The sequence below is a fragment of the Papaver somniferum genome, chromosome 1 (genome assembly GCF_003573695.1).
Source record: "Papaver somniferum cultivar HN1 chromosome 1, ASM357369v1, whole genome shotgun sequence".
Lineage (NCBI taxonomy): Eukaryota > Viridiplantae > Streptophyta > Magnoliopsida > Ranunculales > Papaveraceae > Papaver > Papaver somniferum.
In genome coordinates this window covers 233,192,262-233,207,618 of record NC_039358.1, presented here as the reverse complement: position 1 = coordinate 233,207,618, position 15,357 = coordinate 233,192,262, and the positions used below count along the sequence as shown (strand labels likewise).

At 37.2% G+C, this 15,357-nt stretch overlaps 1 protein-coding gene across 1 annotated transcript; it reads left to right on the top strand.

Moving 5' to 3' along the window:
• The first annotated feature begins 5,938 nt into the window (after positions 1 to 5,938).
• On the top strand, positions 5,939 to 9,800 carry LOC113272475 (pentatricopeptide repeat-containing protein At1g12775, mitochondrial-like). Its single transcript, XM_026522304.1, has 5 exons — positions 5,939 to 6,005; positions 6,447 to 6,668; positions 6,877 to 6,968; positions 7,839 to 8,786; positions 9,124 to 9,800. The coding sequence occupies exons 1-4, from the start codon at positions 5,939 to 5,941 to the stop codon at positions 8,754 to 8,756; spliced, it is 1,299 nt and encodes a 432-aa protein (XP_026378089.1). The 3' UTR covers positions 8,757 to 8,786; positions 9,124 to 9,800.
• Positions 9,801 to 15,357: the final 5,557 nt, after the last annotated feature.

Sequence of the window (15,357 nt, the reverse complement as noted above, 5' to 3'; positions counted from 1 at the left end):
AGTTGGGTTTGATAAGGGCATGATCGGATCCAAAGTTTTGGTATTCTAATACCCTGAAGTTGAGAACGTCTTGTTAGTTCTTGTTGTTCATGACATTGGTACAATGGTCATGAAACGTGGGGGAAAATAATGATGTGTTCCTCTTGAAATCTGATTTGGTTTGTGATATATCTTCACGGTTTATCACATGGCTTCACCAGAGAGATTGAATTCGGAAGACGGCATTATTGCTAAACTTTCCAAATTTTGTTGTTCCGGCAAGGGACTCATTGTCCATCACGCTGTCACATGGTCATTAATTTAAATGAGAAATGGTGCAACTGCAACATATTGGACATACGGAAACAGAGTACGTATGGTTGTAACTATATCAGTACCCAACGGAAGAACACATAAATCTTGCAGCGGAGTATTTTGGATTTCTGGGTTATACTTGTCGTTGGTTTTGTCTCTGGCTTGGAACAATGGTTCACTATTTGGATTGGCTTCTGTCTCGTTTAAATTAATTGCAATTGGAATCATCAGATGGATGATTTGTTGATTTTCTTTCAAAAACTTGAAATGACATGAATTTCTGTTGGCACCCGTTGGAAAAAATACCATCCTACTGTGATGAGATGTAGTGACATCTCAAAATGGTTCGTGACACCACCGGTAGGGAAGAACGTTGTTAAAGAATAACCAGTGAACTCTTACAAAATGTTGGGGGTGCTAGTTGGAAATTGAATGTACCAAACCGGACACGGTTGTTATACGAGATAAATGAGTTGAAGTAAATTTAAAACAATTTATATAAACTCATGGACAAGGTATGGTTAGAAAATCTAAGATACATGTGAAGTAAACGGAACCGCCTAGCATGTCAGGTTGAATTCCTTATTGGAAAATGGTAGGTGTTGCTTAAAGTAACTTAATAATTACTAGATGGCGGTTTTGTTGATTATTTAAGAGAAAAATGATCAGTCCTCTAGGAATGCGATCAGGCTTAAACTTTGGTTGGAATCAGATTAAGGCATCTGATCACCATTGCAGAAGTTCAATTTCCTTTTAAAGTCTGAAGCGGTATCTAGCATTAAAGAGGAAGAGTTCCATAATTCACTTTGTGAATCTTAGATATAGATGATTTAATAAAGTCATCAAGGAAAACTATGTGTATGTGGTAGAGAAAATGCGCTACCTTGCAAATCATCCAAATAAAGGTTGATAGCGAGATCAACTATGGATTCCGGAGCTTTGGACGCAAAGTCGGATCAGAAGTAAGAGAAACTTTGGAATTTCCTTGAGTATATACTAATGGCAAAAGTATATGCATGCTGGAAATAGATTGTTCTATCAAACAATTATTTTGAAAGAAACACATTGTTCGAGATTATGGTATGTCTCGAAAAATAGATCGACGATATGGTACCATAAAGCAATTGCTCTCAAATGCGCGCACTGAAAATAAATAGTGTATGTGAATTGTATCTAGCCGGCAAATGATACGAATTCTAGAGAGCGTATAATTGCGTCATCGAGGGAAATGGGATAGCCTATATAGAGTAGTATTTATAGCGGACACCCGACCTAGCGATTGGAGATCCCATGATTATTTAGGTTCAAAAGGGACAACCAAATTATAAATTTATACTCACCGGAAACACCGGGAGAGTATACTCTCTTTTCCATTTCTATGATGAAACAGTATTGCCTCTCAAGAGAGAGGTTGAGAATTTCTCTTACTGATTCTTATGGCTTAGTTTGACTAAGAAAAGTATGGCAAGATACTTTCAAATAGGAGATCACCTATATGAGTGTGAAATGAGGCCGATTCTATGATAACTATAAGGCTAAGTTAATCTAGAGCACTCATGAAAAACCAACATCGTTCAGGGCCGAAATGAACACAACCGAGAACCGGATATGTAAGGAAATAAACTGTGTCATATCTATTGCATCGGTTTACATCATAAAGTTGGGCGGTTCAAGACATCGCGTTCACCGAAAAACTAGTAAACCCAGTAGGTATTCACTACGGAAGATTCAAAACCAAAAGCTATCTCTCCCGATGCAGTGATGTTCCGTGCACAAACTCTTTCTAGTGTCTGCATTAAACTTGCATGAATTTTTATTCAATGTGGGGGATTGTTGGAATTTTTGAATAGAAATATGAATAGGTGTGTCAACTTACTTGAGTCTTTTCAACATTAATGTCTTATCCCAAGGGATGTGACTCTCCACTAAGGGTTGTGACTCTTCATGAAAGGACTTCTCCAAGAGTCATCTCTAAACCTATAAAAACCCCACTCATTCTCCATTACAAGTATGTGTTTTTTAGAGTCATAAAACTATTACTAGAAATTTATGAGTTTGCATGTGTCTTCAAGAGTTAAAGAAGAGTTTGTGCTACATCCATTCGCGTTCGTTGTTCGGTTTTATCGAAGTGCTGCGAAAAACATCGAGGTATTGTTGAATGTTGGAGACATATGCCGCTAAATCTGTAACAACATTTTATACAGGGCATCAAATGTCTTAAGCAAAGAGATTACTCGCCTCAATACATCCAAGTAAGTTTGTCTAAGTTTTACGATTGATCATCTCTTTTCTATCATTCTTTTCTTGTTTTGTTGTTGGTATTACGAGAAGTGATACATAAATAAAAACCGTGTTACAAAGAGTTGTAACGGATCGGTGAATAATACACGAGTTGTATTATTGGAGAATCGGTAACGAAGATAATTATCCAACGGTTTTACATGGAAGCTCTCTCTCTTCTGTGGAGTTTACAGTGAGGGCACCTGCAGGCAGTTTTGTAACTTCCGAAACCTGCAAAACGAGTAATTGCTCTAATTTTATGTCTTTTTGGTGAATTTGAGTATAAACTGTAATCATAGGAGCACTGGGGAATTATTAAAATGGTCTTATACATTTGATTGTTACATCTAGAAGAATGATTCCAAAAGGATTCAGATTAAGTTTCACCATTAACATTTTCTCGAAAATTCACCATACAGTCAGTCAGCCCGAGACTGACTCACTACTGTACGACTAGAAGTCTAAACCAAGTAACGAAAAGGGGGTGCCCATAGTCAAAATAATTCACAAATCCCCATCCCAGAGACAGAAGTTTTAGTAATTTCTCCATCAGCACTGAAACCCCATAATACTCGTAGATCTGGAAGGTACGTTTTATTCTGTTTCTATCTTAGAGTTTTGAAAAATGAGTTTGGGTCAAAGATTATTACAGTTTAGTCTCTAATTATTATCATCATTCATTTCTACTGCATAAAAATAGAATTATATTTGTGAGGAATTATTATAACATTTCACAACTTGAGAGTTTTGTGAGGGATGAGTGTAAGTCTGGTAAAATTAAGAAGCTTGATGATGGTTTGAGATACTTTGATCAACTGATTCAAGAAAGGCCATGCCATGTATTGGGATCATTATCCAAAATCAAGTGTTATTCTGATGTCATTAGGTTGTATAAGAAGTTGAGTTTGGCTGGGGTGCAACCCGATACTTTTACATTCAGCATTTTGATCAATTGCTGTTGTGGATTAGGAAAAGTTGATCATGGGTTTTGTTTGCTTCGAGAGATATTAAAGAGAGGTTTTTATCCTGATACGGTCACTTTTACTACACTGATTAAAGGGTTGTGTCGTCAAGAAAAGATTAATTGTGCATTCAAAATGTTCGACAAAATGACTAAGACGGGTATTCAACCTAATGCGGTTACATGTAATACTCTTACACATGGACTCTGTACAACTGGTCAAGTGGGTCCTGCGCTGAAGTTAAAAAATAACATGTTGAAATGGAATTGCAGAGCCGATACAAATGTGAAAAACATCAAGAAGCGTTATGGAAGATGATAACACAACTTGGCCAACATGTGTCACAAATGTATTAGATCCATTTGGAAGTTGGACTGTGATGGGTTTATAAACCAATTGATAAGATGAAAATAAAGAAAGTGAATAACAAATGTGGTGTGTAGCACCACTACTAACTATCTATAAAGAATCAGAACAGGAGAAGATCTTACCTGCAAAATTGGCATATGGGGCTACAACATGACCCCCATTGGCTGGTTCAAGCAGAGACAGTAAGTGAGGATACTGAGCAGCGGAAATGGCAGGTGCAGCAGGCGGAGTAGGGTTAGCAACAGCAGCAGCTGTATGAGTGTCCATCCGTGGTAAATCTTTTGGGTAACCATTGATTTTCCAACAGGTTGCCTTGGTATGACCATGTCTGTTGCAGTGTTCACAGAAGGGTCGTTGACGATTGTTTCCGTTATTGGCACCATGAGCTCCAGATTGTGCAAACGGCCTTGGATGTCTCTGATCAGTACGAGAAACATTCAAGGTAGCAGACTCAATAGAAGGAACACTAGAAGAGTTAATCCCCTGCTGCTGCTCCTCTTGCCTTACATGATTATAGATCTTGGCAGAAGATGGCATAGGATCCATCAGGAGAATCTGACTACGCAAAGAGGAAAACCTCGCATGCAAACCCTGCAAAAATTCCATTGCCCTATCCTGATTATGATGATCAACAAAAATTTTACCTGCGCCTCAGATACATGGTTCAATAGGCTATCCAACTCTTCCCAAAGAGATTTCAGTTGCGTATAATACATATCAACGTTCAGGTTCTCTTGCTTCAAGTTTGCAATGGACTGTTTGATCGCATAGAGCTTACAGGCATTTTGATGAGAGAATCGGGACTTGATTTCCAGCCATTGTTCATGTGCTGACGGGAAACTCATGGTGGTGGATTTAATGCTTGGATCCACCGAATTGGAGATCCAGCTGCCTACTAAGTCGTCGCAACGCGTCTAGTGAAGGAGATCAACTGGGTTTGTGGGTTTCTTGATTGTTCCATCTACGTAGCTTGTGTTTCCCTTTAGTGCTGAGAGCTTTCAGCATTCCTCTCCCTCAAGTGCAATAGTTATCACTTGTGAGGTGAGGAGTATAGATAACAGACGTGGGATTGTCCGCTGGATGGACATAATAAGGACTGGTAGGAGATAAACCAGTATCCTTATCGTTATTGTGAATGACAGAAGAGTTTGATTGATCCTCCTCGATAGTCATGGGTATTGCAGTTGCAGGGAAAAAAAAGTTGTTTTCTAACCTAGCTCTTGTATACCATCAAGAAATATGGTGACAGTATTTACTTCTCACACAACTGTGTTGAGATAGATTGCATTAACTTGTATTTATACAGATTACAAAGGTGTAGATTTCTACGCGGTTAAACTAGAGAATAGGTAAAACTGAAGAATAGGAAAAGCTAAAGAATAGGAAAAGCTAAAGAATAGGATGATTAAAACCTAAGTAGCTATAAAACAGGATGACTAGAAGTTGTTACAACAAGGAGAAGAATATCTTGTATAGGTTACAATTACGTGTACATGGGGAAATAATAAACTGTACATGTGCGAAGTTTATCAGGGGACTGATAAACTTAATATATACTCCCTCCGTCCCACTCTTAAGTGACATATTTGAAATTTGCACAATTTTTAAGACAAGCAAGGAAAATAGTATTTTTAATCATTTTTTACAATTATACCCTTATGAATAATAACTAGTGAAATTTAAAAATGGTTTATCTCTTAAAATACTCCACGGATGTTCGCAAATTTCATACAATTGAAAAACATTTTAAAACACCTACGTAACGAATATAAACATGCCTATCAAATTATACATATTTCATATATTATTTATAATTAACTAAAAGGATAATTCCGGAATATCTCATTGTTTAGTGATATAGGTCACTTATCATTGGGACAAAATCTAAAATCAAATAGGTCACTTAGGAGTGGGACGGAGGGAGTATTAAAGAGAGGTTTTTATCCTGATATTGTCACTTTTACTTTACTACACTATTTAAAGGGTTGTGTCGTCAAGAAAAGATTGATTATGCATTCAAAGTGTTCGACAAAATGACAAAGACGGGTATTAAACCTAATGCGGTTACATGTAGGCCTGACAATATTTGTCCGATATCCGGTATCCGTTTCCGAGTATTCGAGATCCTATAGGATTTTATCCGTTTTATCGGATATCGGATATCATATCGGATATTTCTTCCTTAACATATCATAAACGGATTAGACCCCATCCGAAATGTTAATATTCGATATCCGATAGTATAGGAACTTATTTGTAATTTATCCTAATTTCGAGTCTAGTATCGGATATTAACGGATATTTGTCGGATAAATATCCGATAAGTGTCAATTATGAAAGTGTTTTACAAGGGTTTTTAAGCTTTTTTGTTATAACCGGATACTATCAGATATTTATCGGATATCCGACAGCTTAGCCTATCGGAATCGATATCTGATTTTAATATCCTACAGGATATTATCGGATATCGAATATCCGACAGTGCTTAACTTGTCGGATATCGGATTTCTAAATATCCGACGGATATTCTTCCATTGACAGGCCTAGTTACATCTAATATTCTTATACATGGGCTTTGTACAACTGGTCAAGTGGGTCCTGCGCTCAAGTTAAAAAACAACAAGTTGAAATGGAATGTTGTACCCAACGTAGTTGTTTCATATAATGCCATTATAGATACCCTTTGCAAAGGAGGTTTACTTGACGAAGCTTTGGTTCTCTTCTCTGAAATGCTTCACGCCTCGAATGTTGTTCCCAATGTAGGTGCTTACAATACTTTGATTAACGGGTTTAGCAATTCAGGACGGTTAAAGAAGGCAAAGAGACTCTTTGACGAGATGGTTAGTAGAGGAGTAGTATTCATAAAGATCGTCAGACAAAGCATTCAGAATATCGTTTTTGCAATCAAAGTCATTATCAATCCATTTTTCATAGGCTTTTTGTTTTTCTTCAGCAGTTTGGATTTCAACAGGTTCTTCAGTTGGTGGAGGAGTTGCAGTTGTTGCGGCTGGAGTTGCTTTTTTCGCAGCTTCTGCATCTTGTGGACTAGCTGGTTTGATTGAGGTCAGCATCATGTGCAACTTCATCGGTTTGAGATAGAAAAACAACTTTAGCTTCCATCTTCTGAAATGAAGTCCTTCAAACTTGAACGACTTGTTGATATCACCAACGGTTTTCTTTTCAGATTTCATGGTAGAAAGATTCGTCTTAAAATTGTTGGAACAATTACCGATTTCACACCTGCAAAACAAGGGTTAAACGCAAAATCCAAGGTATCGGCTGAGTCACGACCAGGTTGCTCTCTTTAAGACGTTTCGTGGCTCGGCCTTGAGTTTTGTGCAAGCAGTCTCTCTTTGTCACAACGTCCCCAGGATAAAACAGCCGAGAAAAAAAAAACTCTCATCGATCTCTCACGCACACAGTGAGAAATCGATCACTTTCACTCTTTTATTCTTGCTCAAAAAAAAACTTGGTCTCTTTATTCACAAAAACAGTATATTGAAAACTCTTACCATTGTGCCTCTCAAAACTGGCTTATTATAGCCTTCTCAATTAAGACAAAATTAATGGAAATAAATTTTGGTTTTAATTGTCTCCATAAAATCTTGTGTAACAGTCCAAAAACGATCAAGTAATTTATGCCAAAATAAATACAATTGAATCCGTAATTAAAACCTGTAAAAACGTTTTGAAAAAATCTTTTTTTAAAAAGAGTAGAAAATACTTTTCAAATTCAAAAGTCCTCCCAAGACCCGCTCCTGGACTATTGATATATACCAATCAGTAGGGGGGGATTTGATCCTGAGACCTCACCCTCAAGGCCCTAAATACTTAACCACTGGGCCAAGCTTGAATTGTTGATATAAATGTACAGAATAATTCTTTTAAAAAACCATATATCCCAACAACGGTCATTGTGTACACGGTCAACAGGAGGAAGCAAGAAGATATTTTGATGAAATGGTGGATCGAGGGATTTCACCCGATACAGTAACTTTTAATGTCTTAATAGATTCACATTGTAAAGATGGGAAGACGGAAGATGCTTGGGGGTTATTCAAATTGATGGAAAAGATAAACATAAAACCGAATCTGATTACTTATAATTCAATGATGGATGGTCTGTGTTTAGTAGGTCGGTTGCCAGATGCGGTGAAACTGTTTGACTCGATGGTGGATAAGGGTCTTGAACCGGATGATTTTAGTTGGAATATATTAATCGATGGGTACTGCAAGAATCGTAAGTTGGATGGAGCTATGCAGCTATTTAAGAAAATGAAACAAAATGGATTGAAACCCACAACAGTTACCTACAATATACTATTAAGAGGACTATACCAGGATGGAAGAATGAAGACTGCAAATAATTTGTTTAATGAGATGCTAACCATGTTGGATGGGTACTGCAAGAACGGAAAAATAGCGGATGCAATAGAATTGTTTGAGTCCATTGAAACTACTGGTATCTCAATTAATGTTCGCATGTACAGCATTCTTATTCATGGTTTGTTTCAGGCTGGCAAGCTGGAAGATGCTAGAAAGCTGTTTGATAAAATTCCAAGAAATGGATTAGTGCCTAATGAAGTAACTTATACCACAATGATCAAAGGCTTCTTTCGTAACAACATGTTATTAGTGGCTAACTCATTAGTCAGCGAAATGGAAGAGAAGGGTTGTTTACGAAATGCCAGAGCGTACGATACCATCATTGGTGGTTTTCTTGTAGCAAAGGAGAATGCCAAGGCATTGCATTTTCTTCGTAAGATGCTTGAGCGAAAATTTGCACCAAGTGATTCTGCTATTTACTTGTTAGTAAACACCCTTCCGGAGCATGAACTGAAAAATCTGTAGCTGTTCTTCCCACAACTTGTAACTATTGAGGTAACAGCTAATATCAAAATCTCCATCGTGTGACAGTGTCAGCATATTTGGTCAACATATTTGGATAAATATGTAACATATTAAAATCAGAAAATTTGCTGTACCTTTTGTGCTACTAAGTATTGATCCTTTTTTTTTAGTTTAGCCTTTGTCCAGCTTATAAGTGTTCTCCCCTCACTGTTTCTGTCATTACAGTAGCATTACAGATATAATTTAACGAAAAAACAACATATATAGAATGGGTTTAAGATTCTGTTCTTCCTGGGTCATATGCTCCCTTTTTCAGTTGAACTCCAAAAATGTATAAAATGTTGAAACTTGTTTAGAAAACTCTCAGGTGACACTTCAAGCTATTGCAGCGAGTAGAGTGGTAGCTATTACAGAATGCGGACTTCTTTCTGATGGCGGGACAACAGAAGCTTGATATAAAGTATACATAATCTGGTGCAGTTTAGCCCATGGCCAGAACTGCATGTATCAGTGTGAGTTATTAAATTACTTCCAGTATTATCTATTTCAATAACCAGAGCATCATGATTGTGGAAGTTTCTTGAAAATATTGTTTGTCATATCTGTTAATGGATCTGTTCATCAAATAGCATCTATACAGGATATGAACTATGAAGAGAATTTAGACAAAGACGCATAACAAGAAAACTCAAATGCCTTGTTAAGAACAATGCTTTACGCTCTAAGAGGTAAAATCACATTAAGAGATGTTTGGAGGTTATATGCTACTTACATATGCAGTGTCAGTGGCTAGATGAATTGCCCACCCTAAAATCAAAATCTTATCAGGTTTAATTTGGCAAAATGGTGGCTTCTTTTGAGGTTCTTTATGTTTAATATTTTGTAAACTGACTAGACAAGTCAATTTTTACCCTGTCTTTCTGGACCCATTTACAATCATGAGTTTTGGGGTTAGCATTGCCCATGTCTATTTGGAAGATGCATTTGTCATTCCAGCTTACTCTACCTATTTATGGCAGCTTCCTTTTTTTTAGGATTTCAACAACTTGGAAAATGACAATTTGATTGAAAATCTTTGTTTTTAACATTTTGTGTCTCTCTATGTTAGATCACTTTCTCTCATGGGTGGAAGCAGCAACAGTTGAGAGGGTAACTGGGTTGTAAGATCCCGCCACTACCGAGGCACACCATGGCTTGTATTTCCTTGTTAAAAAGGTATGAAAATCCAAGCTTTCTTTAGTATTTGCGAGCCTAACAATAGAACTTTCACAATGCAAGTAGTTTTCAGTTTTCAAGCTTGCAAACATTCAGAGTGTGAAAAAGAAAAATTCTTACTTAAGATAATCGTTGGGAATGTTACTTCAATTCTAAATAATAAGCACAAAACTGCTCTTTCAGAATATTATGAATGTCTGATACTTGGTAGAAGTATAATTTTGTATGCTACTATTTTATTAATGAAAAACCCCAATTGCAGTAGTAACGAGCTGACGGTGTTTGCCCTGCATAACATTAAGTCACTACTGTAATTGGCATAGAGTTGGAAAACTTGTTCCCGTTCTTCACTAATTTAAAATTAATTTTCTTCTTTGATTTCTTCGTTTCCTATTTCTAATTTTAGAAGGTAAACTGGAATCATGATACAAATGTTTCTTACTGCCTTACTATTAGTTTGTATTTTGAGAAATCAGATATATTACTTGCCTCTTTATGCATGAACCCTGATATGAGTATTGTAGCACAGTTTAGGATAAGAAAGAAAACCTTTTTGCTCCCATTTATGCTTGGGTTTAAAGTATGTTCGGGCGGGATTTTAATCCGCCCTGGTGGTGAGCATGCCACCTAGAACGACCGGGAGTGCTGCGGCCACCATAACCCGCCGGCGTGGCCTGACCGCCTCAGCGTCCTTGTTGGAACCAAGGAGAACACTCTTCGCTCAACCCGTCTCGATGCCGAGGGTTAGTTCGGCAACCCGTCTCGTCTCTCCGCTTATTGAGTATTCCGTCTCGTTTTTAGACCAATTGCAATTAGTAGGTATAATCCACTTCCCCGATGACGCCCCTACCAAGTACATCCCGCCTTACCGGTGATGTCCGATCCGGAACAGCGGGCCCGGGCTTGGCCAGCGGGCGGCTATTAGGTGGGATCGGTCATCAACGGTTGTCGGCTAGTCGTTTTCTTTATGGGGGACAAGTTGATCCGCCAACAAGGGATTGAATGCCCTTGCTTGCAACATCTATATTGTAGCACAGTTTCTCACTACTAATTTAAATCCCAGAATGGATCAACAATGCTTAAAATGCCCTCTGATTTTCGGGAGGAAGCAGTCTGTGTTTTGACAAGGATGAAGTTCCTTGAAGCAGCACAGAGAGTCTGAGATGCAGCCACAGATAAAAGGGAAAAAAAAAATGCTTATTCCCTTAGCAGCCAAGAAAGCAGGAAGACAAATCTGGCTATACTTGAATTAGAAGTTATAAGTTTTATAAACCCAAAGCGTGCTGAATTCTAAAGCAGGGCTATTCTAATATTTATGTTGATTACTTTAAAAAGGTACGTTAATCTTACAGCTCACAGAGATTAGGATTTTTCATTTTGTGGGGGAAAAATACCACTTAGCAGTGAGATGGGCTTAAGAGATTTCCCGTGCATTTGTTTTTTCTGCAAACCAATTTCATCAAAGTTAGAATTGAAGGCTGTAGGCCGTAATTATACAATTTGTACCCTGTCTCCAGTAAACCTTTTCGTTTGCTATAGACAAAAGTGTAGTGCCATATATGTATCAGGACTAAAGAGGCAAAAGCTGATTGGCGATTGCTTATTTTGATTGTTAAAAAAGGGCTTCAGCTGTTGTCCGTGATGGCAAAGCTCAAAGTCTCAGTTCATGTTGATTATGGGAATTCCTGCAGTCTGCTTAACGATAGATTCATAAGCTGCTCATATAGCATTACATGTAAATCAGCTGTCTTTTCCATAATCAGTATAATAATGTCGTTGCTAATGAGTTACGAATTAACATCTGTAAACTGAGGCAATTCTCTTGTTGTTTTTTGGTTATATGCTCGAAACTGTTGCGGATCTGTTCTTTTTTTCATGGGCTTAAAGTTACTATAATTTGTACAGGTGCAATTAGCCATAGAACAGCAGGGTCCAAGAGCAGGCAATTCGCTTTCACAACGCGGAATATGAGTCTCACATCAACAGTTAATTTGATATTCTCAATTACAGTATGGTCATTATTACAGCAAGTACCAAGTATCCAGATTTACTTTATCACACATATTTACCAACTAGTAGAACTTAAAGATGCACCAATTGTTAATATCAAGGGATGGTGGTCTCTCTTTGCTCAATTTGGTGCCAGTTTACTAGTTCGTAACTGAATCTTTTGATATCCTGGTGGTGGAACTGGAACTTTTAGAATTCCACCTTTTGTTTCTTGCATACTGGAATGTGTTCAGAAATCTGAGTTGTGAAGTTACTTTCTGACCTTTTGACGGGATTTTCCTGCTAGTCCATTATATTATAGAAATGGGTTTTAGACTTTTAGTAGTAGATCAAGTGTTTTGAGAATGTATCATTTGGTGTATTAGAGTTTGCGCTTGTGTACAATGAATTTGAAGAAAAAGACAGTAGCATCCATCAAATGTTGCAAATCTGCTTGGTAGAATTCAAGACCAAGAAGAAGCAGTGGTGAACATATCATATCTGTTACAGTTGATCTGAGTGTGGCGACAAATTATGTTGCAGAGATGATGGCAGTATTATGTGCAGGTGAATGGGCAGTCTCGAATCAGTATCAAAATGTTTGCATCCAATCTGATTCTAAGGGCTGCTATTGCAACCTTCTCTAACTAGGAACTATCTTCTGGATATCGAATATAATTTGTGAGAGTCTGACAGAAATTGAACTTGTTCACCGTTACAGACAGACAAGCCAGCTAAGAAGGGTGGAAGTTTAGCTAGAGTTGAGGTTAATGTGCACAGTTGGGCCTCTTTTCCTGACGAATCTCGAAATTGCCTTACCAGAAATCCTACAGATTCTGTTAGAACCCTGATTTTGGGCATGCTGAAATCTTCCTAGGCATACAAAACAACAGTCCCATCTTTGATGACCTTATAAGGGGTACCTTACGAGTAGTTCAATTACCTGTATACCCTTAATACAAAAATATAAAATTAGTTTTCCAAAAAATCAAAATCAGTTTTCCTTAACATCTCTTCTTCTTCCTCCTCTAGCCGAACTCTTCCCCTCGCGCGAAAAAAAAATCCATCATCGTGATTAATTGTCGATTTGTAAAAATTTGACCGTTGATTAAACTCAACCACATAATGACTCGTACAAAGAAAAGCAGAGACTAGGCGAACCAAATCGTCTTCTAATCCATCAATTGAAGAAGAAGAACCAATTGAAGATGAAGGTGTAGAAACTGAAAATCAACCACCAATTGAACCAGAAATTGAACCAACTGCATCTCCAACTCCGAAAATGAGGATAAGAAAGTAAGTTTTACAAACTCAATCTCCTATTTGATGTTTTTCATCGATTAAATGACGGTTACGGTGTTGGGTTCGGCTCAAAATTGAGTTGCATTTTTAGCCGAACTGTTCTTCACAAAAGCTTCCTGTAAGTGTATATGAACAGTTCGGCATGAAATTTCAAGCCGAACCTAGTCACAGATAGAGATGCATAGGGGTTCGGCGTATTCGATAATCATAATATGTGACGAACCTAGCACATTTACGAGGTTCGGCTATTACGATATTCACATTATGTGCCGAACCAATACAAAATTCTTACCCCAACAATTATCAGGAATATAAGTGATCAGGTTCGGCTTATATAATACTTATGTAAATAGCCGAACCATGTACCAACAAAAGGTTCGGCGCTTACGATTTTCTCAATATAAGCCGAACCTCAGATAATTTTTCTTCCAGATCACAGAGGATTAGGTTCGGCTCATTATGACATTTTTAAACAAGCCGAACTAGGGGCTACAAAGTAGGTTCGGCTCATAATAATAACACTTTCATCTTGCAGAACTGTTCATTAGTTGTCAATATCCAGGTGGGTTCGGCTGATATATTAACCCGAACATATTCCAGACTCGCCGAACCTTAGTAAAAAACACAAACTTTTTTATGATTTTAAGCTACAAAAGTGAGATTAAACATAGGATAAAAGTGTACCCTCCTCATCCATTGAATCAAATACAAGCTTTTTTCTCATTTTCCCCTTCTCCTTCTCCAAAAAAATCTAACTTTTTTTTCTTACTCAAAAATTTTCATCTACAAAAATTATAACTAAATAATCTTAAAACTAATCATTAATCACTAATCACTAATCATTAATCAGAATTATTTTAACTAATCTTTAATAATAACACTAATCCAAAAAAGGCAGATTTGCCATTAAAAAAAATTGGTAAAGGGGGCTTCTGATTTTGTTATTTCACATCTTTTTTTATCTTTATTAGGTATGCCTAGAAAGATTTAGGTATGCCCAAAATCAGGATTCTTCTATTAGCCTACAGTAGTTTTGATTTTATGATTTTATCCAATATATATCATATATGGGCAGTTTCTTCTTGAGCGGCCCATTATGCAGGGCTGCCTCTTTGTTTGAACACTAATTTGGGACATACAAGATAATTTTGGGGATGCAGAGTTATGATGCCATCCAATTCAAACTACTAAGGGGGTGTCCTAGTGATGTTAAAATTACCGTAATACCCTCATATAGCTTAAATTACATTATTACCCTTCCACTTAATTAAATTCTAATCCTAAAACTTTCCCACTAATTAGCCCATCCCACTAATTAACCGTTACCCACTAATTAACCCACTCATTAATACTAAAACGGTTACTTAAACCAAATATTTAAAGTTTTAAAAACCAAAAACCCTTCTCTCTCCCTCTTCTTTTCATCTTCTTCTCAAAAATTTCTGAAAATTTCTGAAAATTTGTTCGATTAACTTCTCTGTTAAACACATATATGGCACCCTGTGTTAAGCAATGCCCTAGAAAAACGGTGCCGAATCCTGGTGTTGCTTCTGTAGCATCTCAATCAAAGGTTTTTGGAAAAGATGGAGATGAAGTGGATAGTGGATCGATTGGTGTTGGAGAGGGAGAAATAGAGGTTGATTCTTTAAAATTGCACATATAAATGTATTTCCCACAAACCCATTGTTTATTTTTGTGTATTTCGTTGATTTATGACATGTAATCGATGATTCGTCTCGGTTTTTGTTAGTTTCAGGGTAGTGTTCGGCTGAAATGTCGCAGCCGAACTTATTTTTTCACAAAGACGAAGAACAGTTCGGCTTAAAACTTGAATATCGTATGAGCCGAACCATTGAGTTTGGCACCAATTTTTTTTATGATAATCAACCGAACTCGAATGCCATTATTTAATAACCGATCTATTATTGTTGGGTTCATTGTTCGACTCATAGTGATTAATATCGAATGTGCCGAACTTTTCTCTGACCATGATTAATACTGTTGGCCACCTAGTTCGGCTCATTGTGATAAATATCGAATGTGCCGAACTTTACACTGTGTATGGCCAAAAGCTTCCTGTAAACTTGTCCAGTTG